This window comes from Fukomys damarensis, unplaced genomic scaffold, assembly GCF_012274545.1.
Source record: "Fukomys damarensis isolate Sample0158 unplaced genomic scaffold, DMR_v1.0_HiC HiC_scaffold_25, whole genome shotgun sequence".
Classification (NCBI taxonomy): domain Eukaryota; kingdom Metazoa; phylum Chordata; class Mammalia; order Rodentia; family Bathyergidae; genus Fukomys; species Fukomys damarensis.
This window is the reverse complement of record NW_022900937.1, coordinates 12977843-13005775: the sequence shown is the minus strand read 5'-3', so window position 1 is coordinate 13005775 and position 27933 is coordinate 12977843. Positions and strand designations below refer to the sequence as shown.

Here is a 27933-nt window from a genome sequence, read left to right as displayed (position 1 = left end):
CGGTCTATATGTGTGCTGACAATAACTTTAATCTCTTTAATATCCAAATGAGGGAGGGTTGCAAGCTGATTAATACAGCTATTGATATTTTCTAGATGTGATAGCAAATATTTTTGGAAAACATATTTTTGGTGAACTCTAACAAAAAGAACTGTTGATGGATAAGTGAACTATTGATGCATTATAAATTGTACAGCTTTAAACACATTTTGAAATGAGAATGTTTGAGATTAGCTATGAACAGCTAACATTAGAATTTCCACCTAAAACTTGAGTCTTAGACGTTCCTCTCTCATACTTTTCATGAAGTGGAAAGCAGCTTAGATATACACAATTACATTTTGGGCCACTTAGTTTTAAGTTTCATTTACATTTGGTTTAATAAAAGGATCTAACTACATTGCCTTGCAATTCAGTTAATAGCCGGAAGAAAATCAGACACTAATGAAGTAGGATTTATAAAACCACTGGTATGATTAGTAGTTGTTTCCTAATACAAACAGTAAAAGGTAGATTTCATTTCTGTAGATTAAAAAGATGATGAGAGAAGGTGGAGACAGCCGATGCCCTTTGAGTTTATAAAGTATACAAAATAAGTGAAATAAAAAGATAGCCATGGGAATACAACCAAATGCCACTCCACCTGCCCCTAGGCAATCTTCATGGGGAATTCACCTCAGTATTTGAAACCATTGCTGTGAAAAAGTGATATTAAAACTGGTATACTCAGCGAGGTGAGGTGGCACACACACCTGTAATCCTGGCACTCTGGAAGGCCGAGGCAGAAGGATCAAAAGTGTGAGCCCAGTTTGGGAAACGTAGCAATTTATTGAGATCCTCTCGCAAAGTTTAAAATGAGGCAAGATGAACATAGTCATGGATTCGATCTCCAGACTGGGAGAGGAAAAAAATGAAACCATGAAAATATGACAGATAAGGGTAGTGTCTTGGGAAACTGCAAAATGTTTTCTCTTACACTCTGGTACCTGCTCTCAAAGTGTTTGAAAAAGTACAGCAAATACCACTTTAATATTTAGTCTATTCTCCAGTGCCTTGTTTCTTAAATTAATTCATGGGCAACGCATGGTAGGAGGAAAATAACAACATAAAATACACCCTGGTGCTGTGATAGCACATACCACTTCCTAATGCTCACTTCCTAAGAAAATAGCTTTGTGTTCTTCTCTTGTTTCATACTTGACTGCATAGAACAAGAGAGTAGGTGGCAGTTGTTGTTTTTTCTGGGGGGTTTTGTTTTTTTGTTTTGTTTTTCCATTATTATACCACTAACTCCACCCAACGCAGCATGCTGCATTCCTCATGACACGGCCTTGAAGTGCAGTGTTTTGTTGCTGGTTTACAGTATCATCAGGAAACAGGCCTAGAACATGAAAATGCTCCCCATTATCAACCGTATCAACAAAGCCGGGGTTTTTGTTACTTTCATCGACTTTGGATACCAAGAGGTTCAATAGGAGCCACGTAAAGCTTTTTGGATCCACAGTATTATTTTGAAACAGCACTGGATAGTATTTGTACTTCTGGCTTCCCAGTGCTGGAGGTTGTCATCATCAACTGACAGCATTTTCAAGAAAGGAATAGAGAGCCGGCCGTGGTGGCGCGTGCCTGTAATCCCAGCACTCGGGAGGCTGAGGCAGGAGGATCGCTGTGAGTTCGAGACCAGCCTGGGCTACATAATGAGTTCCAGATCAGTCTCAACTACGTAGTGAGACCCTGTCTCAAAAAAACCTAAAAAAACAAAAAAAAGGAATACATCCTCCCGTGGATAGTATTGGCTGACTTTACCAAACTCGGGCCACCTATTCACTTAGCAGTGGGCTGTGTGTGTGCCAGTGTATGCTTCCCTAGACAAGACTGCCCAAAGAGTCTCTTGGAAAAATACTAACACAGTGCCTGAAGTACCAGAGTGGAAAGCCGTGGTCACAGCAGGAAAATGACTACCAAGCTCGTGGCGACAGGGTCTTCGCATGGCTGACATTAATGACAGCCCAGTGCCACGCACTCGTGGAGGGTTTTCATTTCAGACGAACATCAAAACCACCGAGTCCTTTCAAGTCTTCTTCTTTTACGGCGAAACCAGAAACCATGCCGGTGGCTACTTTCGGTAATAACCTGTGTCCCGGCTGCAGGCGGTATAAACTCCTCATCGTATAATTTTCTAATTTGTGTGTAGGTAGTTGGAGCAAACAACTTAGTTTATTTCAGAGCATGACTTCAGAAAGCATATTTTCATCAGCGGTGATGGTCAATGAAATCAGAATTTCCACCGAGTCTACCCTAATTGGATGATATTGTCAAGAAACAGAATGAGACTGAGACACGAGTTCCCTCCCTAAGTCATTTACATTATTGGGCAATGAGGCTGATTTTATTTTAACAAATGTTCTAGGAGGTGTGGTTCTACATGAACATTGCCCTTCGGAGCAGTCAGCTGGGGAGGCTGAACATCCACGACAAGAACACCATCACCGCCAGTAGCTAATGTGTAATCCCTCTCCTGGAACTGCCTTTGCCTCCTCTAGCAGTGTCTTAGCATCCTGTTTAGTGGCCATGGTTCTCCTGGAAAATCAAACTGGATCCTTGAAAACCACCAGCAATTCATGTGCCAAAGAAAGTAAAGAAACCAGTCCAGGCCCTTTCGTTAAAAAAAGAGGAGGAAGCCGGGCGTGGTGGCGCACACCTGTAATCCCAGCACTCGGGAAGCTGAGGCAGGAGGATCACTGTGAGTTCGAGACCAGCCTGGGCTACACAGTGAGTTCCAGGTCAGTCTCAACTACAGAGTGAGACCCTGTCTCAAAAAAAAAAAAAAAAAAAAAAAAATGTGTGTGTGTGTGTGTGTGTGTATGTGTATATATATATATACACACACACATATATACTTTTTTTTAAAAAAAGAGAAGAGATGGAGGAGTATACAGGTGCACACTTGTCATCCTCATCTCATCGGCATTTTCAGTAGTGATGGTTGTAACGCAGAGTAGCTGGTGGCAGTGATAGCACCAGCACTCTGAACAGCAGACCTGACTTTGTGAGGCTGCTGCCAGTAAGTTTGTTGTAAGAAGATACCGACCCCTCCTTTCCTTCCAGAAGATTGAGCGTAGGTGATGGTGACCAGAACAGCAAAGGGAGCACCCCATCCCACGTACGTGGCCTGAGTCGGGTATCCACGTGGCCTCCCTGACCCGTGCCTCAGAGCCACTGCTTCCCAACTGACAAAACTGTCCATCAAGCAGTGCAGGTGGGACGCTGCGGGCAGGGAGAACAAAAGGGAAACTCCTCCCCGGGAGGCTGCCGAGGGTGGCCTTCTCTGCCACCATCTGACAGTAATCACAGGAGAATTCTGACTTCAGCTGCCAGTTCAGAAATCACTAAGTGGCAGCCTCATTTGGTCATGGGACAGCTTGGTGCTTTTCTGCGCTTGCGCAGAATGCCTCCCCTGGGTCGGGTCGAGGATGCACACAGGGAGTTCATTGTGAGTTGTAGTTGTGATGTTGATGTGCCCAGGAGAAGACCTTTGGAGTGATCGTTGTTTTTTTCTATCTGAGTAGATATGTCTGGAGACATAGAAATGAGCTTTCTTTAAATTTTGGTTTTTATGGTTGATGCGATGCTGTTTAGAAAGGCTGCTTATTTTCTTTTCTCTCTGCCCTGCCCCTGGGGTTGCTTGGCTCTCTGCAGACAGAGAAAAATGGCCACATGGAGGGAGGGAGGTGGTTGCCAGGCCCAGGGAGCAGTCCCACTTGGGTCTCATGCTCACAATCGCAGACCCCCCTGCCCACGGCCCGTTAATACCTGCTGCTCAAGTATTTCTGACTAATTCCCCTGGTTTAGCAGCTGCTCTCTCAATAGACGGCCACACGTGAATTCAAGTAGCAGTGGAGGCGAACTCAGTATTATATACATTTAAAATATATCATTAACTTAGAAAATCTGTTAGTTGGCCGTCAGAGTTTTCCGTTTTCTTGTATAGGGTCCTCTCTTGCTCCCTCTTTTCTCAGGGACAGCCTGAAGGATAGGCCTGGCAGTGTGGGCAGGGCTGGAGATGGCACACCGCTGGCTATCTGCCAAGTTAGGAGGGACGTGGGGAGGTGTGGCTTGGGGTGGGACCAAGGGCTCCACAGTCCCACGTCTCCGCTCATGGGTTAGGCTGAAGGCAGACTGATCCTGCCTTGGAAGTTTGGTTTCTGCATTTTATTGTCTGTCTTAAAGTCCCTTTAAAGAAAGTCTTGGAATGATATGATATAAACATCACATAGACCTTTTATTTTTCAATTAATTTTATTGGTGCACTTCCGATGCACATAGTGATCACATGCATCGTAGGGAGTTTGTACTTACTGTACATGACGTATCTTGATTCCTGTTTCTCCAGTCCCCTCCGCTCCTTCTCACCCTTCTATCCTTTCCTATTTACAGGATTGTAGTTTCCATTTTTTTTCCTTCTCTTTGATTTTTTCCCATTTTCCCTTCCCTCCCTTTTTCTTCCCCCCCTTGTTTCCCTTCCCATTTGAGCATTTCTTTCTACTTCCAAATATCTGTCTTCCATTTGGGTCCTCATTTACACTTTCAGTTTCTCACACGAGAAAAAATGCGATATTTAAACATCACACAGACTTTTAAAGTCACTGCTGTCACGGTGCCCGCACACTCCAAGCCTTACTGGGGACTTTTTTTTTTTTTTTTTTTTTTTACATATTTAAAACTATGCCCAAAGAAAACACTCTTTGATGATTAGCAGTGGCCAGAAGTCAAGAATGAGGAAAGGAAGGGAAACGACAGATTGACTCTGAAAGGATGGTAGCGTCTCATCAGGTACTGAAATGCGCTTTCCTTAGCACAGTTTACCTCCGCAGAAGTGGGAAGAGGCTTCCCCTTCTCTCATAGGTACCGTGATTCTCTCAAGACACTATCTGAAATAGACTTCTCCTCCGGCAGCATTGCCTGCTCTTACTGTTGGCAGTGGTAAATTCCACGGCAGAGTAATCAGTTCATGTAATCTGACGGCTCAGAAGGGTGATTCCAAGAACAGATAATTGGCTTCAACAGAAATATTAGGTATTTTGGAGGCTGGGGATGGATAAGGACCGGTCAGAAGCCTCCCTGTGATAGACGGTGAAGGGAGTGGTAAGGGAACGCGGGCTCCTTGTGGGTGCTGGCCTTCCCTCTGATTATTGGTGAGTGTGTTTGAGGCATGACTGATTTTGAAAACAGTATCAAAGGAGATGATGATATAAATATAGATACAGATCTCCAATAGGATCCTGTCCCAATCAGATTTTGAATGTGGAATGGTGTACTTTTATTCAAATGATTTTTTTTTTTAATACCTTAACTCTTTTTGGACTCCGTTTCCTGGACTGGCTTTCAGTGACTGCATCGAGTCTCTGAATGACACTGAAGACACAGTCAGGGCCTGGAAGTTAGGGCGCCCACAGCCCCTGCACCGGGCACTGGCTCCCCAGAGTTTTACAGCATTTAGTAGCTAACCCAGTGGGTAACTCTAAATCACAAACATGATTGAAAGAAAACAATGATTTTTTTTTTTCTAGGGGACACCAGCAGAGGGCTTAGGAGTACGCTTTGGTGAAACCACCAGATCCTGTCTCCAAAATCATTTCTCTGTGTCCCCATCAGCCTTGCTCTTGATCCTTGCTATCTAATACCTCAGCCGGCTTTAGGTCCTAACAGTGCAGCTTGTGGCCCTAACACTAAAGCTATCAGTTAGGAGCTTTGCCTCCAGTGAGTTCAAGCAAAAGTGCCTTCAGAGAGAGAGAGAAACAACACAAAAAAACAAAACCCTGGGCCAGCATATGCAATTGAAACTGATCTGAAAGAAAAAGAAAAACAGGGCCAGGGATTTATGTAGCTCAGTGGCTCTGCCACCTGCCTCACAAGCGCAACGTCCCAAGTTCGATCCCCAGTACCCCCCCAAAAAAAGAAAAAAAAATATTTTCCATCAACACCACATTAGCCTGGTTTTGCCCTGTGTCTTCTGTGTGGCAGTACAGTATCCCAAAGGCTTCTGTTTGATGTAGTATATATTGCTTTTAGGATAAGGCCAGAGGAGAGGAGACAGTTGTGTAGCAGCAGTGTCTTGCCCCAGTGGGCACCCTTCTGCACGCTAACTCTGGATCTTGAAGAGAACGTGTCAGAGTGCTCCCTTCCTCCCCCAGCGTGAAGTAAAAATGGACAAACTGGTTACCAGGGAGGCCTCTCTTCCACCATGCACCCTGTCCTCTCCCCGAGTAGACAACAGTCCAACTCAGAGGACCAGGCCTCGAGGTTTACCTTTTCCAGCGCTCTGTGCCCGAGAACAGACCAGAAGGCCGCTCCTGGAGACGGCCGGCCAGGGGGTTTCCCGGGTGTCAGGTCAGGGCTGCTCACCACACAGGCAGCTGCGGAGGCCTCCTGACCCCAGCGTTCAGTCTTCCCCCCAACTCGACCACTTCCTCCTCTCCGAGAAGCCAGCCCCGCTGCTGTGTCTCCTAGGGAAGAAAAATCATTGGTTTCTTTAGATCATGTTTGTGCGATTTAGTTACCCATTGGGTTTAGCTACTAAATGCCATCTTTATACAGAAGGGTTATCACAACTTCAGCCCTCTGTTTTTTGGATCGTTCCCTCAACTCTAGCAAAGTTAAAGCATCCTTAAGAGATAGGTGTCGGGGGTGGAGGTAACATGTATTGGTGACACGGGCATGGAGAACGCGCCCAAGTTCACACAGCGTGTGAAAAGAAGCAGGCAGGGAGCCGGCCCTTTGCTGTGGAGTTTACAAAGTGAGTCTCTACCTTCACCTGCAAGCTTGTACTCAGCTCTCTTCTTTATTTTCCTTTTCATACAGTTTGCACTTTCGTTGCTCATTTCTGTGCTGTAAGCTAGCCTAACAGGGCGAAATGTGCTAGTGGGTAGTGCGCCCTCTTCTGTCCCTGGTACCTGGTCCTGCTGCTCCTTGACCCCGGTGGTGGGATTTGCAGCTGGATGGACCTGTGTGCATGGAACACGGGTGTTGTGAGTGTGGTGTATGTGCAAGTGTGCCGAGTGTGCTGTTGAGTTGTGTACGGTGCACCTACGTGATAGGTATGTATGGAGTATGACTTAAGATGAGAGCAGTCATCGGCTTTAAAAAGGATCTGCTGTTCTGCACTCCAGTTGTGACAGGAAGTTGTGCCGAAGGCAGCTGCTAGTGATCACAGTGCCTTTCTATCCACTGTGAAGTACGCTGCCACCACTTGTAAAGTGAACTTGAAAACCTCGCGGTTCTGAAGTACCAGCGTGTGAATGGTACACTTTTCATCACAAATTAGAAGGATTCACTTATGCCAGTAATAATTTCATGCTCATTCAAGCTATTTGAAGTGAAAAAGGCACACGCGGGCACCCCCGGAAAGCTGAGGGGGGTGTGTGCAGGATAGTCACTGCATTTCGGGATGCGCTCTGGACTGCAGGTGCACAAACCAGTGCTGTGCACCTCTGTGGATATCTGCATGGCCACTGTGTTTTTGCCCCGGTTCTGTGTGCGTCTTACATAAAATTCATCTTCGAGATAAACACCCAGGCTATCTATTTCCTTTTGCTGGGAAAAGGATGACATTTATTACATATTATATCCTGGTTGTTCAGATGTCACACTTTCTTAAAATAAATCTGACAGTCTGTCTCTTTGCTTGGTCCAGAGCCTTCCTGCTCCTATCTCAGAACTACTTCGTATCCCCAAAGGTCCCACTGCTTTTCTCTGCATTTTCCTTTCCTGCTAAGGAATAGCCACCAACTCTAGCTCTTTCCCCTTGGGAATGAATAAAGAAACAACTGTGCTTCAGCTGTCAGGAAATACTGCTCGCTAATCTCTGGTTGAGCGTTTACAGTATAATTAGGAATGGAAATGTTTCTTTAACCAGCACATTTAAAGAGTGTACAGTCAGAGAAGTAATCAGAAGAACTCATGTCATTCTTCTGGTGGTTCTGTGCCTGCCTGGACTGACTGTCTTAGACATGCATTGTAAAAGAAAATTAACAACAACAACAAAAAAAAGCAAAACATGGAGTTGCAATGCCAAAGTACACCTATAAAATATCTGAAGACTCTGAACTTGCCAGACCTATGGTTTGGCTATGACAGGCTTTGTGCTGGAAAATGAGAGTGGAGGAACCAAGTAGAATTTGTCATCTAAGAGTTGGTCACTAACTGTTCAAGATCTTATAATCTTAAGATGATTAGTGTGACAACTTTTGTGTCTCACAAGCCTATATAGCTGGCTTGTGCTTTTTGATTGAAACCAGACCCTTCTCTTATCTCTCATTTAAGGTCCAAGGAAGCCTGGGGTGGCCTCCTTGAAGTGGAAAACGGCAGAGGTGGAATAAGATGGGTGGGGGCATCACCTCCACCCCCTGAAATAATCTGGGCACCAGGAAAGTTTTGGTTTCATGACTCAGTGTTGCCATGACGGTGGGCATGTTGTCTTGTATGGCTCCTTACACAGGGGTATGAATGCATTTCCAAAGCTTAAAGTTAAAATTTTTTTCCAGTCTTTCACCATGAATCCAAAATCTGTTTGGTCAGGGGATATTTCTTAAGTGACGCAACTGACTATTCAATAAGCAGTAACTGATCTCCACAAAACAACCCAAGCGAATGGAAAGAAACAGTGGGTTCCTTCACCTGGTAAACTCTTGAGACCTACCTGGATTTTTGTGACTTTGACCTGCTTCTGGGCACCTTCCTTCATCTAGCTGGTTTTTCTGATGGTACAGCCAGGAGGTCATGGAAATTGTGCAACTGGAGTTAACGATCAATGACTTAGCTTTTAGGCAGGAGACTTTGGCCTTTTAAAAAGGACTCTACAGCCAACAGAATATTTTGAATGACTTATTCAGTGAATTATAATGCTATATTCCAATGTCCTATTTGTTATGAAAGCCCTTTTCTGTGTCAATGGACTTTAGTATTTGGACTTGGAATTCAGCAAATCAGGTCTGTTCATTTTTGTAGCATTATGTGTGTCCATTATTAAAGAAAATTTTAGGGCCAGGGATTTAGCTCAGTGGCACCATGCCTCCCTTACAAGTTCAAGGTCCTGAGTTCGATCCCTGGTACCAAAAAAAAAAAGCAGCAGCAGCTCAAAAATTGAAATTCCAAGATTATAAAATGGGTACAGTTTGTGATATGCATATGCAGTGTGAACTTAAAAGCTGTAAAATGGAGTGGATATCTCTTGGGCTTAGGTGTGACAATTCTGGCATGATTGTATAAGGCTATGTTATGAAATGGCAGTATTTCTAATGTTTTTGGTTGAACAGAAACTAGATAAGATCTCCAGAATTGGTTTGGTTTTAAAGATATTTTCTGTTGTGTGAAAAACAGACTGAATAATGACAGTGGAGACCTGACCCCATTGTTCTGAACTGTGAGGAAAGGAAGGACTTAACCTAAATGTGGCTGTATTTGTTCTTGGTAAGGGGAAAAAAGGAATTGCTATCTTGAGTGAGGTTGATCGCTAAAAAAGATTAGATGCGGTTCTGTAAATCAGATGACATTTTTGCATCTAGTATTATCCAGAATTACATGAGGGACACTTAATGTTGGAAAAGAAGTTATTAGGAATTTCCCTTGAGCATACTCTAACCAATTAGTAAAATAAAACGGATTCTTTTTCCTTCTGGTATGAAATGACATTCATTCCACACTGAAAGATTCAAGAGAAGGGTTTTTGTTGAGTGTACCTGATCCCAAAGTCCTGGAAAGTCTTCAAGAACTATATACTGAAAATAGTAGTTAGTTCTGGAATTTAGAGAGACCTTATTCCAGCTGAGAATAAATGGCAGAATGGCCAGTTAACTTTGTCTTGGCTCTTGACTTCCCAGTCACCCCACAAGTTTTGAGATGAGATTAGATTTGAAGGTGCAGAAAGAGAGAGGAACACACATCACTGATTTTGGCCACACCGTCTTCACTGGGTGAGAACTTACTCGGTGTTTGACCCATTAAATGACTAAGGAAATATTAGAAAGCCTCTTCTCTTGCTGGTCAAGAGAGTTTACTGCAGTTTTGCTTCGTTACTACATAGTTCTCCAAACAAGTCAGCAGTCATTTGCTTTAAATTCAGGCATTTGGGGGCTTTATGTGAAGTTAGAGAATTCTAGTGAAAACTGGTTCTAAAACTCAAGGCCATACACTGTTCCTCTACGTGAAAATTCTGTTTCTTCTCTGATTTGAGAGAATTTCCATGTCGAGGGACGAACGTGCTCGTTTGGGTTTGGCTTTTAGCAAAGACACACATGCATCAAGGAATATGAGTCAGTTCCTTAAGAAAGCTTAATCTTGTAGGGATGGAAACATAGTACCAAGGGTTAATGTTCAGTTGCCAGTGTCAGAACTACCGGGTATTCACAGACAGCCACATGAGAAGAGGTGCCTGGCTTCCTGTTCTTCCGAGATTTCCTGAACCCTGCAGCTCAGCTTTCTCTGAATTCCTTCGGGACAGTCTAGCCCCCCGTGTTCTAACTCTTACGTAGCTGAGCATTGCATGTATAAGGAGTCAAAGATGGCCCGCGTCCCACACCTTCAGGGCTGCCTAATTTCAGTGTGCACATGTTTGGCATTAGTTGTTTGAGGTGGGTGGGGGTGCGTGTGCTTGGCAGGTGTTCACAGTTGTTTTTTGAAAAATGTTTCCAGTGGCAGTCGCCATCAAGTTAAAACTTAAGAGGTGGCTTAACGTAAGGTCAAGTGCAGAGCTCTGTGGGGAGCTACAGGTGCGAGGCTACACCTTCAAGGCTGCAGTTAAACAGAGTCCTCCGTCACATATCAGCTTCGCACAGAGGCTTGGGGTAACGTGGGGAATGTGTACGGTTATTGTGTGTAATGAGTGGGAATCACGCCACTTCCCTGATGCCACAGCAAGGCTCCCCGAGCCCTGGTCGAACGGTTCAGTTCACGGACTGTGTAACAGCTCGCACAGGGAGGTGACTTCTTCACGTAATTGCGGGTTTTTTCCTCTCCGAGTCATACCAAGGTCCCAACAGCTGCACTCTCATCAGTCCTTGGGAAGGCGTTTTGAAAATAAATGATTTTTTAAAACTACACCCAGCTTGCAGATGAGATTGTCACTACTGTGTACTTTTTCTTTCTGTGGTGGGCAACAAGCGTGCAGCGTCCAGGTTCTTGCCCGCAGTGATACACTCCTAAAGCTTCCTGCTTAGGCAGAGTTTTCATCTTCAAAGAGATTTGAAAGCTTTCATTTACCATCGCTCACCTGGGAGGTAGAGTTGTTCCCATTTCGTAGGTGAGGGAGTGGAGGTCAGAGTGACTGGCCGGGGGCCAACCAGGGAGCAGCCAGAGGGCGACTTGGCAGGGGACTCTCTCAGCTGATGGCTCTTAAGCCCTTCTCCGGAGAGCTCCACATCACTGGTAACAGAAACCTACAGGCTTCGAATAATACAGAAAAGGAAGGAGACACTAAGTCTGTCTGTTCTGTGGCTGTGTCTCTCCTTAAACCCCGGAAAATCTAGACATGCCGAAGGAAGACTGCAAGCCCAAGGCCAGCCTGGGAAACTTAGTGAAAACCTGTCTCAAAAGAAAAAGGGCCGAGGCCCGGGATTTAGCTCAGTGGCAAAGCGCCTGCCTTGCAGATACAAACAAGGTCCTGAGTTTGATCCCTGGTACCAAAAAAGAAAAGTTTTTTTTAAAGAAAAAGGGCTGGGAATATAGCTTATTGGTGGACAGTGAGACCTTAGGTTCAATCCCCAGTACCACCACCAAAAAGAAAAAAACCTAATGAGGTCAAAATCATTCAAAACTGTGTAAAACTCTACAAATATTGGACATTGTTTTTGTTGGCCAGAAATGACAACCAGACTGCTTACGGAAGGGGTAGGACTTTTCTAATTAGGGGTCTAATTGTTTCACTGATGTGCAGCAAGGATTAAATACTGTCACGAAAGAATCCAAAATCAAGGGAAGAAAAGACTGTGCTGGGGGAGAAACCAGCATTATATGTCGTGTATATTTAGTAGATGAAATGGCAAAACGGGCTGATGATTAGTTTGCATCGCATGCAGCTGGGACCACTGAACACGCAGGGGCTGGGGACATAGCCACCATGTCCTGAGCCACTGCCCAGCATGGACATGGGGGGCAGTGGTGGGGAGGAGCGTTTCACACCCCCAGCACGCGGCCCTGTGTGCTCAGGAACTGAGGTTGGCACCTCCCGAAGGGTGGTTTGAAAATTTGGGCAGTCACATCAGAAGAAGCCTCCCCTTCTTCCCAGCACCTCAGCAGGGCCCACAGCCAGGTACAGTTCAGCCCCTACCTGTGCCCTCTCCACTGGGTTCCCTTGGGCAGGGCCCAACCTGCATGGCCACCTTTGGGGGCCACCAAACTGCAAAAGCCAAGCGCTCACAGAGTTACTCCGGGGAATGAGGTGGCGGCTCTACACCCGCCGGCCGTCCTTGACACGCAGGCCAACCCACCGCAGAAGCCTTTAATACCCCAGCAGTTGTAGACAGAGGATGAAATGAAGTGACTAATCCATGAAGGACTTGAGCCATTTTACTGAAAATAAAGTCAAATGCCTTAGGGTTTTTCTTTTTAATCTTTATTGGTTTTCCTGCTTGCAAAAGCAATACATGCTGTTTGAAAAAAAAAAAGAAATTTTTTTTTGCAAACAGCAGAGAAGTTTGGACCATAGCAAGTGTATTCTCAGCTCTCCAGCAAAAAGCCGCCAACAGCCATAAAAGATTTTTTATTATTATTCAAAACATATTTCTTTTCTGCTTTTGCGAGATACACGACAGTGGTTGACCTGCTTGGTGGACCGCAGCTGTGTCCACTGGAGGGCCGGCAGGGACCCCGCCATTCAGCCCACTTTAGCAAAGTTAGCGGGGGGCACGTGAGAGAGAGGGACAGATCCCTGTGCTTCATGCCCGTGCTGACTGTGGTACACTCTGTGCTGTGGCAGACACTTAAGTGCCAGGGCTCTGAAGGATTGTGGGGGGCTGGAGGGATGCGCCTGGCACAGTATTTGGAGGTAAGCAGCTTTTCTCTATCCCTTCGGAAAGAGCTTTAAGTCTGGAGAAAAAAATTTCATTTTGCCATAAAGCAAGATCCCTTATCATCAACAACAATAATCGTAACCACTGTTTATTGAATGCCTGGTTTCCAAGCACAGCACACACATTTGTGTGAATGCCCTCCAGATGCCGGCGCACTGGTGACTTCTGTCTCGGAATCTTCCAGTGAAAAGCTGGGGCTCATTTGCCCGGCCGTAAGGATGGCTAAACCTTGGTTGGCATCGGTCACATCAAGGTCAGACATGCCACGCAGAAGTTTGCAGAATGGAGGAAAGGGGGGCCAAAATATTTTTGGTTATTTTCAGTTTCAAACTAGGCAAATAACTCTCAGGAAAAGTCCTAATATCAGTTCCCAAGTAGTAAGTTTAAACAAGAGACTTAGCCCAGGGCCTTTCACTTCAGTAACGACTGTGTACCAAGAGGAAGACCGTGTTGTTTGTCATGGGAACTACTTAGCCTGGCACTGTGGTATGGTGAGAACTTATAAAGCAAACAACATGCTGGGCATAGTGGCGCTCGCCTGTAATCCCAGCACTCGGGAGGCTGAGGGAGGAGGACCGCTGCAAGGTCTAGGCCAGCCCGGGCTACACACTGAGTTCAAGGCCAGCCTGTACTACATAGCAAGACCCAGTCTTGAAAAAACAAACAAAAAATGGGTGCCCAAATCTCAGCCTTACCACTTCTTAGCTGTCTCAATTTGACGATTTATTAAGCTTCTCTGACCTTCAATTTTTTCATATATAAAACAGCTGTCTCAATGACAATTTATTAAGCTTCTCTGACCTTCAGTTTTTTCATATATAAAACAAGTGCAGCAGTAATGTCATGACGACGATGACAGTAGTTGCATAGGGCTGCTGGCACTAATGCCTGACGCCTGCTGAGTGCCAGTGTGCATTAGGTACCATGAGTGAGCAGCAGCCCATTACATCCTGACCCACGGAATGAAGTGATGTGTGCCTCTCTTGAACAACTGTATTTTTTAATGACTTGGAAGGGAATGGGCATTGCTGTCTGGGCCAATATAGCTCACAAGATATTCCTGAGGAATACAGGAAGTGTTTAAGAATGTTAGTGCCCTGTTCTTGCTCTGTTAAATAACTAGCAAACTTTTTATATCAGCACATGTGCAGCGCTTGGTGACCACCCAGCGCAGGGACCACGATTAATTACCACGCTGGCCTTCCAGGCTTCCCTGCTGCCCCTGGTCGCCAGCTCCAGGATTTTGCCTCTGCAGGATGGAGAGCCTGCTTGACTGACTTAGGGTGTGTGAGAGAGCAAATCACTTAGGTAACAGAGCTGAAAATGGGGGAACAAATGAGAATTTGTCGTTAGCAAGATTGTTCATTGTGAAGCCAGTTCATGGTGAGAGGGACGTGTCTTGCTACCGGTAACTCCACTATGCAGTAGCCCTCTTTGCTGGAATCAGGGTGTGTGTGTGTGTGCGCGTGTGCGCGTGCGTGCTAATTAGTATACTTGTGAAGGGTGGCAGTGGTGGTGCCTGGTGGAACTGATCCTTTGAAATGCTGGCTGAGCCCATATACGCAGCACTTATATGAAAGGGACTCATAATTTCTGTTGAAAATATTATTTTAGGAAGACAACACTGCCCAGTACAAGATAGAAAAGCTGGGGATGGGCAGGAAAGGGCTCCTTTTCCATGGGACTGAAAACTCAAATTTATGGGACTAAACTGCCTTCCTTTTGGAAAAAAATATGCAAGGCATGGCTTAGTTTTCCCCTCTTTGATCCTGTAATCTGAGTAAAGGTAGGGAGGGGCAGGCTTCTGTGCACGGTGGCATTAACTGGAGAGATGCCCCATGTCCCACTCCCGTCCGAAAAGCTTTGCCGTCTGGAAATACCAGCACGTGTGTGTGATGAGCTTGCATCCAAGGGGCTTGCTTTCCGGGCAGGTGGGCGGCGGTCCTTCCCTAAGGAGCGTTTACAAAGGGCGAGCCAGAAGAGCGGAGTGCCTGAACCTTGCGTCCTCTCCCCTGACCCTCCTAGTGATGGTTATTCCGATTCTCGAGCCAGCACTGCCCACCAGAGCTCAACACAGACACAGTGGGACAGGAAGGCTCCTCTCGATCTTAGTCCACGCATCCTAAGCTTCGTGGCTCCATACAGCTTGTGAAGTCGGAGCCTGGGTACCCTTGAGATCCGAGAGACCTTGGGGACTTAAGCAAGGCCAGACACCAGGGAGACAGGAACCTGACTCAGGCCAGCAGTCCTGTGACCGTGGCACCAGACTGCAGGTCTGTGCTGCTCTCACCAGGCCATGAGCCACCCCGAAGCACAGTGCCGGGCCAGTGCCGAAAACAGACATATCAGCCACTTAGAGGACCCTGGAAGCCTTAGCAGGCACTGTGGTCGCTGCCTTACCCTGCATTCATTCATGAGTCACAGTCCACTAAGAGCCAGCCAGGCGGCAGCAGCAGCGGTTTTCCGTTTGATCCCATACAGTTTTACTCATGGTTCACAAGCGGCCTGCGCGTTGGTCCAAAGGCCTAACTAGACATGCTTGGTCTCCACTGCTAAGACGGCATGTCGCTAATTCATGAAAGGCCCAAGTTGAAGATGAGCATTGTTTTCGCTGCCTCGGATAGTTCTGCTGCTGACATGAACTAGGGCCCAGGAGGTTTGCTTAGCTCCAGGTCCTGCGACGACAACTTGAGTGGAAACACCGGCAGAGCAGCTCCATGTTGGTCTTTATTTCACACATAAATTTGTTTGTTTAATAGGTGGTCCGAGGGCTTTGTGTTGTGCAATCATCCTGTTCCTTGGGGGTCAGGGAGAAGGAGGCCTGTTCTCATTACAGCCTAACCCACGTGGGGAGATCCAGGCAATCGCACTCTCAGCTGCTGTCACCCTTCACACTTTCTTACTACTCCTCGGCCGCGGAGTCTGGAAAAGGCTGGGCCTACCTCTCGCACCTGCGCGCTGCAGACAGTCTGTGGCACAAACCTTTCCCTTGACTGTGTTAAAAGATTAGAAGGGCCATTAAATCTGACGGGATTTCGTATTTCATAAAGAAATAAAGCGAGGCGTTAACGTGGGGAGGCAGGCTTGCAAATGACAGTGTGTGTAGATGCCACCTTAAACATACCGAGTTGCATAGCCCAGAATACACCCGTTCCTCCCATTATCGGGGTATGGCTTAGCTCCGGATTGTACTGGTCCTGCAGCAGGGAGTTAGCAGGACCCACAGTTTCTAATGAGGCGGTTTCTTGTGTGCCCTAAGTACTGAGTACAACATCATGTCAAATCCAAAGTTCACGTCTGCAGAAATTCTCTCGGGATGTGAGATGACGTTAGCAGAGCGGGGAGTGTGAGTCATTGCTTCGTGTACGGCATGGGGAGAAGCAGAGACTGTATCAAAGGGAAACAGGCTCAGGCACTTGCGGTTGAGTTTGTGCCTAAATAATTTAGCCGATAATCTGACGTGATAGCCAGCGGTAAAAACCACGCAAAGTAAAGGAAGGAGAACGTAACATTCCAGGTAAACCTGTGACCATGGCTGGCCTGTCGGAACACCTCAGACCGCTCTCCTTTATCTCACGTGTAAATTCTATTTTATAGGTATTCTAAGAATTTTGTCTAATTATCCTGTCCCTTAAATTACCATTGAAATTCTTAATACGCTCTAACTCAAGATGTGTTTGCCTAGGAATGTGCTTTGCTGTATTTGAGAACACTGGTGTAATGTATGTTAATTATTTGATTAGTCTTCCAGCATGAGGTCTCGTTAAATAATCAGCTAAACAGACATGTGCACACTGTACCCAAAAATCAGTTTCAAACACACAGAAAAAATCTAGGCAGAAACCATATATCCTACTTGTCATGATTCATCACTATTAAATTCAGATATTAACTTACGGTTGAAAGATTTTAACTGTACACCAATGAAGTTTTTTAATAAATGACAACTATGTTAATTTTTTCAAAAGATAAATAAAGAATTATTAGCTTACCGTCATATGCAACCCATCAGTATTTTGAAGTGGACCGTTTTCCTAAGTACACCTGACTTTTTTGAGTATATATTTTTCTCTACCAGCTACAAGACTCAGCCAAGACAGATTTATGACCTTTTAAAAATAATGATGGAAAATGAAGTCGGAGGAAACGTTTTAGTATCTGCTTTGCTCTGAGCCTTAAACTGCGAACTCTCCAGTTCTTGAAGGCTTTGAAATGCTGATTCCAGTCTTCTTGTGGGTTCTTAAACACCTTCTCAAATGACCCATTTTAATAACCCGAAAGCTATTATATAACGAGCAGCCATAATTTAGTCCAGGGCTCTAGGGGGACCCTTACAGTTCAGCAATGAATAGTTAATGCAGTATAATGTTTAGCAGGTTATTAGTTTTCACTATACAAATGCTGATCAGGGAACGCTTTTATAAGGTGTTTAAAAGAAAATGTAATTAACTGGTTGCGTGCTTCTGTTGCAGCTCAAATTGAAATTATTCCATGCAAGATCTGTGGAGACAAATCATCAGGAATCCATTATGGTGTCATTACATGTGAAGGCTGCAAGGTAAGCCTTTTCAGTTGTTGTTGTTTCTATTAATGTTACAATGTAGCTCTGTGGTTTCTATTTTCTACTAATATGCTTTAGATTTCAGCTCCTCAGAATTTTGAGCGATGAGAAATGACAGCATAGAGCAAATATTTGGGTATTAACTTACAGTGAACCACTTACCAGTCCAGTTGTTTTAAATACAGGATGACCAAAAGTTGCATGTTTTTTGTTAACACTTACGATACAACAGGAAACATAAAAATGACAATTTGATCAAAGTTCTTCCACACAAGAACCGGCTAGTTGAAATGACGTTTGCCCGAGGGAAGCCTCAGGATGGTCAGTTTGTAAACAAAGGGGCCGCAGGAGCACCGGCGTGGCAGAGGGTAAACTGCTCAGTGTCTCCAGAAGGGACGCGCTTGTACTCCCCCTGGGAATGGGTATGGAGACAGAGGAAAGGTACTGAGCTTTGTGTTTGCCACTTCCAGTCCTAGAACTGACGGAAGAGAGGAGCTGCCTGGTTATCTTTGGTAAAATCTACACCGCCGTTCTGCCCCCGCCACGGCGTGTTGGAAAAGGTATTTCCAGTGCGTTTACTCAGCTTGGTCGGTCTCACTGCGCTCCGTACATGGTAACACACCCAGCCAGTCATGGAAGGGCCTCCCGGAAGAGCCGAGTGCTGCAGCGGGCGCCTCCGCTTGCCCACGGTGTCCTGTGCGTGTCTCACCTTCTGGTGACCCAGTTTCTCCACCTAGGAAGTGGGTATGACACCGGCCTCCCTACCTTCTCAGGCTGTTCCAAGAACAGCAAGAGCAATTTAAGTCACGGGGGAAGGGAAAATAAAGATATTTACCCTAAGAACTCAGGGCCGCCCCTCCCACAACCCAGATGGCCTCTGTCATCCAAACTTCAGTGTATTAAGATTTAAATCCTCCTGCTTATATTGGAAGGGCCTTGAGACAACTTAGAGGATAAAACGGCCCAAAATAAATAGGAGAGGAGCTATTTAAACATGCAGGAGGCCTCCGAGACAGCCGATTGCTACAATCAGGCCTGAATTACCCAGCAGGCTTTTTGCGATTGAGGCAAAAAAATAAGATCCACAAATTACGGTTGCTTTCCTTTACTAAAACCAGAGAGTACAACGTCATAAAATGGGGAAATGAGCGCAATACGGTTTTTAATTCTTCATTTTACTGTTAATCATCCTAACTCCCTAGTTTCTTTCAATTCTCAGTTTCAGTGTTAGCCACTGTCACACTTGGGAATGTGGACCTGTATCTGTGCTTTACTCACCCCAGCTTCATGAAACTGAGATGTCTGCCGCACACCGCCACGCACACTTAATCCAGTTTTTTAAAAATTACCTGCCCTTCAGGAGTGGGGAACCTGCTGTGGAAAGGAGGTTTGGAATTGTGCTTTCTCGGTGACAACCCTCAGGGCCTCTGGTTCTGGATTACCAACAGTGAATGTGTCACGCCCTCTTCTTCCTCACTCTGCCCTCCCTCAAAAGTAAGGATTGAGAGGGTGCTCTGCCCGTGGCAGCCGTCACCCCACTGATTTTCAGAGTTGCTCTGGCTGTCCTTTGCCCGCACCCTCACTGTGTCCCTAGCAGAGCGACAGGCCTTTCTCATGAAGGGCAGCTACACAGCAGAGCTGGCCTCCTGCCCCTGGGCACCGTCCCAGACCCCAGGTCACTGTTTGTCCCTTTACTCTGAAAAAGTGACCACTCACTCTGCTGAGTCCCAAGTGCAAACTGCAGTGTCTGGGAAACCAGTCTGCGGGGGGCGACTCTGAATGGAATATTCCAATAAGTTGAAAGGTTAATGAATAACATGCTGGTCAGTAAAGCTTGAATCGAGTGTTTACAGCTGTATAAAGTGTGCACTTTTGCCTCCAATATTTACTCATAAGAAAAAATAAAAACAATAAGAAAACAAAAGGCAGTTACTAGTCCACAGTTATCCTTTTCAGATTCCTTGCCAGATCCTGTCCCCTACAGGCTCAATGCCAAAGAGGTTTTCAGTTGTCTGCGGCTCTTTCCTGTGCTCTATTGACTTCATACAATTAACAAACGATTTTATTAACAGATTGGGACTATGTCCAGTCTGGGACTTACTTAATATGAGTCTTAGTGGTGCTTATAGTGTTAGTTCTGCATTACAGCTTCTCTCTGCTGTAACATTTTTTGTTCCTCTTTACACTGAAGTCAAGAGATTTCTGTATGGATGTTGTTATGTTCTAACCAGGTGAAGTTGGTTATATCATGATGAATTATAAATAGTTATGTCTGTGGTAATATAATGAGACATAACAAAATTTCTAATTCGACACATCAAATAGATACCTAATGAGAGGGGGAAAAAAGTGACTGTTATTTCCTGAAATCATTTTGAGTGTATTTTAAATTGCATTTTAAAATCAACAACCTGAAACCGTAAGACTGGAAAACCTATTTGATGGCTGGAGTCATCTGTTTCCCACACATTTGCCTGGAGAAGCGGTGCCTAGGAGCAGCGAAGGTCCTGGGCATTTTGGCCCCTCTTCCTCTTGTTCCCCTGCTCACCGGGTCCCCTTTGCTGTCAGGACAGTGACAGTCCAGTGCTGTGCTCGGACTCTGCCACCAGGCTGGCTGGGCCGGACCTCAGCCAGTCCCACCTGTCACTGAGGACAGTTACTGTCATTGTTTCAGAGTTACCATGCACGTTCAGGTAAAGGGTGCAGAAAGTGGCAGGCAGGTCGCGAGCGCACTGGCTGAGGACCAGGGGCCTTGGTAATATTGCTTGGGACAATCAGATAGTACTGTGAGCCCAGTCTTGATTATCGCGGCCACTGTCAGTTTCTGCCAATAAACGGTAAGTCAAACACGGTAGCACACACCTGGACTCTCAGCTCCTCAGCAGGCTGAGGCAGGAGGATGGCAAGGTTGAGGCCAGCCTAGGCAACTTAGAGAGACCGTATCTCAGGATGAATAATAAGGGTTGTGGAGGTAGCGTGCTACTCCCTGAGTTCAATCTTCAGTGCTGGAAAAAAAGAAAAACGGTGCATACAGGAGTACTCCTGTGGTACTTAGTGCGATAAAGGATTCAAGGTAGAAGAGCTAGTCCGTCCTTTGAGAAGTTTCTAGCCTAGTGGAGAAGCAGCCCACACAGGGAGAGGTAAATATGGGCACCAGAACTAAACCACAGAGTCTGGCCTTGAAGGTAACGTGACGTGGCAGGCTGTCCAGGGGCGGAGGTGCAGCACTAGGGAGGTCTTGGTGGCATTTACTGGGGAACCCATGGAACCAGTTTGGAGCAAAGGAACACTTTCTGAGCACAGCAGAAGACGGCAGTAGACAAGTTTGCCTTCCCCCAACTTCTTGTAAGGCTCCGTTATGCATAGCTTTTATTAGAAATGTATTTTACTTTTGGCCAAACAGGAGAACAGGCTGGGAAGATTCGGAAGGGCACAGGTCAGGACGCAGGCCTACAAGGGTTTCGTTCTGTCAAAAGCATCCGTGGGCCCGGGATGGCATGGACTCCTAGCTCGGGAGGGGAGGTGGAAGGGCGGGCAGAGGAAAAGACCACAGGCTCGCTACAGGCTGCGGGTGGAGGGTCAGCCTTCACAGCGGACAGCAATGTGATGTGTCTGAAAGCCCGATCATTAGTGCAGGGGTGTGACCTGTCGTTCAGTCTCTGCTCCTGCCTCAGTACAGTGGTACAGGGCAATGATAAGCCACACGCTTTTTATCTACCTCCCTTTAGACTTTTTCAACTGTAAGTTTTTTCATGGTAATGTACAATGCAGTGTTTGGGCTAGTGAACTGGTTTCCCGTTACATTTAAGATCCCTTTGCTCTTGCTAAGTCAAAAAATAGCAGCATTCATTTGTCAAAGGATTCAGTCGTCAATTAACACATCTGAAATGCAGAACACAAAGTCCTCTGAAAAGCTTCCTCTTCCAGGCAGTAAAGAGAGAATGTGAATCCTTTCCTTGTATTAATATTCTCTTCCCATAACATTAGAAAGCCTTTTCAAAGACACCTAGTGTATATAACTGATGCTTTTTTTTTTCCAAGCAAAGAAGTGGGCAGAGCAACTTCTGGAGCTTTTTTGTGTGTTAGGTTAAAGAGAAACTTCCATAAATGTTCTTTTTAGGCCCAAGTTCTTCTTCAGTGAACTCTGATATTTTTACTTAAACTGTGAAAACTACTCCTGAATCCACTGTGCCACTTTTCAGCACTGCTGTCCTCATGCCCAGTATTAAAACGGGCCTTATGCAGCTGGGCCAGGAAAGGGCCCTCACGCTTGTCTGTGAACCAGTGCCCATGCTCAGGGTCTTTGCTGGATCGGATTGAGTATGGCAAGGCCCGGGCAGAACAGGCAGCTGTGCCACACGAGGTCAACTTTGGTAGACAGCGTTTGTGCCAGCAGTTCTGCCAGGAGGCCGCTCACTGATGGAGCAAGAGTGGAGTTTGGGAGAGCTGAATTTCCATGATTTACTGCCACCAGTTTTGGTTTTTTTTGTTTTCCCCTCGGTACCCGGGATCGAACTCAGGCCCTTGTGCTTGTGAGGCAGGTGGCGGCGCCACTGAGCTAAATCTGATTGTGGCGCAGAATTGGCTAAATTTTGCAAACAAGGTTGCCTGTTCTCTTCTTCCTCATTTGCTTCTTCGGGGACTATTATTCCTGTCTCCCACCCCATTTTAATTTTATCATCTTCTCAGTCTTGTCTAGATAAGCGTGCCTCTCTCTACCCCTCGGGAAAACTGGGTTACCCTCTTGATACCTTCATCCACATAGGTTACTCTCTGCCTGACTCCATACAGTGATGTTTCTTCCTCCTCACCCTCATCCTTCTGTACATCCTCGAGACGTTCCAAGGAGAGGTAAAATTGGGACACTGTGCATCCTTTTCCACACACGTGTCCCTGCTCCTGGCAGCCCTAGAACTAAGATGAAAGGTAGACATACACCCGCTTCGACCGTCCTCCAAGTTTCCAATTGTTGGCTGCACTGGAAAATACAATAGTTTGGGCAGGCAGAGGAGCATTCCCGATAAATCACAGCGTTATGAATAAATCTCGGTTGTCAAAAGCAAATGTGTAGCCGTTCCAATGCGTCTGCCATTAGAATTCAGCAAGGCAGCTGTCAGCTGTTTTCTTGTAATTAAACAGCCAATGAGCAGCTAATTAAGACATATGTGTATACAGAAGTGGAAGTGGGTATGTTAATGAACTGTAGGAATCAATTCATTAAGTGAAAATTGTCAAAAGACCAAACATCAGATCAGCATTTCAGCCTGTGCTCCAGTGAGAAGCCCAGAGCAGCAGGGGACCCCTCCAAGCACCTCCCCAGTTACACCCACAGTTCCACGTAGGACCAAAGTATTAATAATCCCAATTGGAGATGCCACACGCATCTCAAAGCCTTTTATGAAGTAGATCAGCAAGTTCCCATAGGGTACTTGGGACTCTGTGAAATGCCGTGTCCCTCACCTGAAATAGAGAACTTTTGGATACAGAACTGAAGTGTGGCTTTCTTGTCGTTTATCTTGGGTTTTCACGGTCCACTCTGCCCTGTGTGTCTGTCCTGATGCTTTTGGGTGATACTGAAGAAGTCTGTGGCCTTTGAAATGAGAAGTGTCCAAGGGATTAAATCCCAGCTCATCTCACCTGCTACGTGACTTGGGACACATAGCCTCTCCACTTTTTCTTGTTTGTAAAACAGATGTAAAAATGCCAGCTTTGCACATTATAAGGTGAGGTGAGTCTCACAAGTCAGGTTTGCAAAGTGTTACACCGTGCCTCGTTTAGGATAGGTACTCAAAATGTGACTGTCACTACCACGGTTTTCCTCTGGATCTTCATTCCTAGAGCAGGTGTTGACTTTCAGTACTTGGACACAAAGAAGCAAGGCAGTCCCTGAGGGAGAGAGATTGGTAACAAAGCAAGGTAAGGGCTGGGGTGGGGGCTAAGTGCAGAGGTCCAGGGGTATACATGGGAAGGGCCGGGTCAGAGAAGGTCTCAGAAAAAGTGAATTGGTCTGTGCGTTCTGAAAGGGAGGAGTTTCCGTCCAGTGGCAGGGAGAGGCTTCCATGGCGGAACTTGCAACCCAGCTGTTGGCGCTTGCTTGGCTGGGGGCTTTGGGAAGAGGCGGGACAGGAGGTCATCAGGGGGAGCCGCTAAGCAGGACAGTGACGTGTAGGTTTCAGGAAGAGATCTTCAGTGACGTGGCAGCTGGGCTGGAAAGAATGACAGTGGAAACAGGGCTACCAGTGGGGAGATGACAGATGTGGAAACTCCAGGGCAGAAAAACCCAGTAAAGATGGAGAGAAATGGACGGATCTGAGGACCGGGGTGGCAATGAGAAGCTGCCTGGGTGGCGGCAGTTTGGGCGCGAGTCCACAGGGAGGAGGTGAAGTGAAGCCTTGCAGCCTCGAGAACCTGAACAGGGAGAGGGAGGCACCTGTCACGGAGCACGATGGCCCTGAGGGGCACGAGGATGGGAGCGGGCTCAGGCTGATACACTCAGCCCAGGGCTCCGACTCTGGGTAGAGGGACCGGGGAGGAGGCCCTCAAAGGCCAAACTGTGTCTTGGGATGAATGCCCGGCAGAGGTCTGGAGGACATCAAACAAGCTGACGCGGGCCTGGGAGCCAGGAGGGTCGGGCTCAGTCCGGTCCCCTGCCATCCATGGCGTGGGCTGTCTAGAAAGCAGAGTGTCTGTAACTGGTTCATTTCAGCAATTCATAAGTGAAAAGTGTATGGTATTCCTTATTGTAAACGTTGTATAGACAAGTGCGTCTTGTGAAACGCTCGCACTGATTTTTACCCAGCTTTTACACCCACACCTGTGGTTGCAACGGATGAAAGTCCATAGTCCAATGTGAATTTTTGTTGACTTTTCATTTACGAGTAAGAACAAAGTGAAACAAAGACAAGTTTTCGAACTCCAGTTACTCATCAGTGAGGATGTGAACAGCTTTGCTGAATCGGATGATAGTTTTCAAATTTTGCTCGTTTCTTCTCTGCTGTTCTCAATGTGTTGGCTACAGATACGATGTACCTTTCAGTTTTACCTGAATTACTGTCGTTTCCATTATGTTTTTAAATTAAGACAGCAGGCAAAGCAATAAATCAAGCCCTGGGCTTGTAGCATTTGCCAGTTTCTGTGGTGTGAATCCTCCTACCATGTGGCCATCTCAGCCACCCGGCGCGCTGTCGCACGGAGGAGAGCACAGCGGAGAGGAGCAGCAGAGCTCATGGGGGCTTTGCACCATTCAGACAGAAGTGGCAACATAAATATCAGCAGAATAGTAGTTACTTTTAAATAACGGTTAAACAACTGGATTTAACAACATCCCTGAATACCCTGGCCTTAGTCCTCAGTATGGGAAGCTCCAGGCTAGTTGGAGCTGGTGGACAACTGCCTAGCATCTAGATGTATCGGGCTTCTTCTAAGCATTAGAAGACAGACTTCCCCAGAGCATGGAAGGCAGATATCACAAATAAAACCTAATGTGGGGCCAGGGATTTAGCTCACTGGTATCATGCCTGCCTCACAAGTACAGGGTCCTGAGTTCGATTCCCTGGTGACACACACACACACCCCAATGAAAGGCTCTTTCTTTGAACGTGAGGCAAAATAAGGTAAGAGATGTTGGGAGAAGTCTTGGGCACACAGAAATTGAAGCGGAGGGCTAATGTATAGGGACGGTGTGGTCAGAAGTTGAGTCCCTGGCATTTGTTTTGCTGGTCCAGTACTTAGAAGGGAGCAGGACTTAAAATCGGGATGCTGGCATTTGAGCCCCAGTATGGGCACCAGCTGTGGGAACTTTAACAAGTCATTCAGCATTCCAACCTCCACTTCCATTGTCTGCAAAATCAAAAAAAATTAACAAGAACAAGATAGAACCTTCAGGGAGTTTTTGTTAAAATATTCACCATAGAAATTTACCAGGTTTTTTTCTTTTTTGACCTATGAAAGTGACAGTTGCGTAGTATTCGAACTAATATGTATGCCTGCACTGTATTGTCAAAGGTAACAAATCTAAAGCGTATTTTAAAGAGCTTCCCAGAGACTGATGTGCCAACTGTGTGTTGACTGCCGTACCTGAGAGTACCCCCACTTCCCACTTCAGTTCAAAAGGGAGGCCTTGGGTCTGTGGAATGAGAGCATGTTTGCATACGGCCACCAGGTGGCGGTACTGTTCTGCTGTCGCACTAATCAGCCAGTACCTGAAGTTGATCGTGACGGCTCTGCCCCAGCCCATCTTCCTAACTGCATGTGTTTTGATATACATTAAAAAGCAAGCTTTTACAAAAACCAAGACTGCTCAGCAGCTCATCTTTTAGACACAGGCGCAAAATTATGTGCTTAGTAGCCATCCCAGGGAGCTTAACGCCTGCAGCACTTTCCTTCAGGTGCTGCCCCTCAGGTCCCCCCCACCAGCTGCCAGCAGGAGCTACCCCTGCTCTCTGTCGACCCTCGGGCTGCGCAGCCCCTGCTTCTGCCTGTGCTTCCTCTCTCCTACTCCTCTGTCATGTGTATTCTTCAGCTCGAGCACTTTAGCAGTTCACCTTCCCAAATGCTTAGGCCTGAGTAACCCCCAAGGCACGCTGAAAAGTTTAAAAAAGGAGTGGCCTACATGGTATATATACAGACGGAATAGCACTCAGCCATCAAGGAGGACAAATTTGAGCCTTATTTTGCTTAACGTCACATCCTCAAGATGCATCTGTTTTCCCAAATATACCAAACCGAAGGTAAAATAGCACATGGTTTCCCTTTGCTGAGCAAGCCAAAGTATACGACATTATTTATAGAGCCGAAGAACAGGGAGTAGACCTTTGGCAGATGGGAAGTGGACCTAAGGATGGAGGGAGAAAGGAGAAGTAAAAAGGACGAAGGTGAGCTGTGCGTATGTACCAGTACCCCACAATGAATGTCATCCTTAGGTGTTGAAAATACGTACTAAGCTAGGCATGGTGGCGCACGCCTGTAATCCCAGCACTCAGGAGGCTGAGGCAGGAGGATCGCTGAGATTTCGAGTCCAGCCTGGGCTACATAGTGAGTTCCAGGTCAGTCTCAACTACATAGTGAGACCCTGGTGAGCTGTGCGTATGTACCAGTACCCCACAATGAATGTCATCCTTAGGTGTTGAAAATACGTACTAAGCTAGGCATGGTGGCGCACGCCTGTAATCCCAGCACTCAGGAGGCTGAGGCAGGAGGATCGCTGAGATTTCGAGTCCAGCCTGGGCTACATAGTGAGTTCCAGGTCAGTCTCAACTACATAGTGAGACCCTGTCTCAAAAAAAAAAAGGAAAAGAAAATACATACTAATAAATTTATAAAAAGAAAGGTGGCCCTGAAGTGCAGGGTCAAAGCTGCAGTCCCAGGAGGCTTTCCCGGCGTCTTCTGTCACCGCCACCAGGCCCACATCGCAGTTTCTGTCTGGTGCTGTTGGCCCAAGGGAAGGAGCTCGGCTGTGCCCTTCGTCCTCCCACCTCGCAGAGCTATCAGCAAGCACTGCGGCAAGCCCGCACCCGAGCAGAGGCGGCTGGCAGGGCACAGCGCATGTGCCAGCACCCCCAACCTGACCCTCCGAGCCAGGGTCCTCTTGTGAGGAGATGGCTCGGAGGCAGGCAGCAGGTGGTCACAGCGCCTCCTCACGGTGCACGGGGAAGTCCGCAGTGCAGCCGCGGTGACACCACTGCCTGTGCCCGAGCTCCCTGGGGGTCTGCTGTGCGGCTGAGGCAGAGGTCACAGGACAGAGAGGCACAAATGTGACTCTGAGTTGGTCCCCAGCCTTGCACAGCCATGTGCTGAAGTAAAGTAATACGCGACAGGGGCATGAAGACTTCAAGAGGATGGACTGGGAAGACTGGTTCTTGGGTTGCATCAGGGTGGCCGAAGAGGGTTTGGTGGCCCCAGAGAGCTCCCGAAGAGGGACTCTTCCAACACAAAGGACGACAGCGCCACGGGAAGGAAGCCACAGAAAGTCACGCTGGCTGCACCTCCTGCAAGGGGAGGGTCAGCTCTGTTAGCATCCTAACAGGGAAAGGGAAGTCAGTGCCTGTGCCTGTTAGCTTGAGGCGCTGTCCCATCGTGCAGGCACGACACAGAGTGCCTGGCACGCAGGAAGCGCTGCTACCGCCACCCACCATTTCTGCTACATGGATACAGAAAAGGCTACCATGAGGAAGCCGTTTGTGACACTCACAGATCCCTACACGCAGGACCCAGGTCTGCCATGAAGGCTGTAAGAGCACCGGAGCAGAAGAGTGACAGGAAAACCTGGGCCAGGGCCTCCGGCGGTTCCCGCAGGAAGGAAGTGCGCAG

At 46.7% G+C, this 27933-nt stretch overlaps 1 protein-coding gene across 4 annotated transcripts in view; it reads left to right on the top strand.

Moving 5' to 3' along the window:
• The window catches only part of Rora (RAR related orphan receptor A), a 165645-nt gene that overhangs the window by 116217 nt on the left and 21495 nt on the right, over positions 1–27933 (top strand). For 2 of the 4 annotated variants that reach the window (XM_010641230.2, XM_010641228.1), the window contains exon 2: positions 17537–17622. Coding sequence is in view for 2 of the 4 variants with exons in the window: in XM_010641228.1 (XP_010639530.1) it covers positions 17537–17622 (86 nt within the window). In the remaining 2 variants the exon portion in view is untranslated. Of the gene's footprint in view, positions 1–6640; positions 6797–17081; positions 17103–17536; positions 17623–27933 lie in introns of those variants that run through there. The other 2 variants (XM_010641227.3, XM_010641229.2) reach the window with 2 other exon arrangements.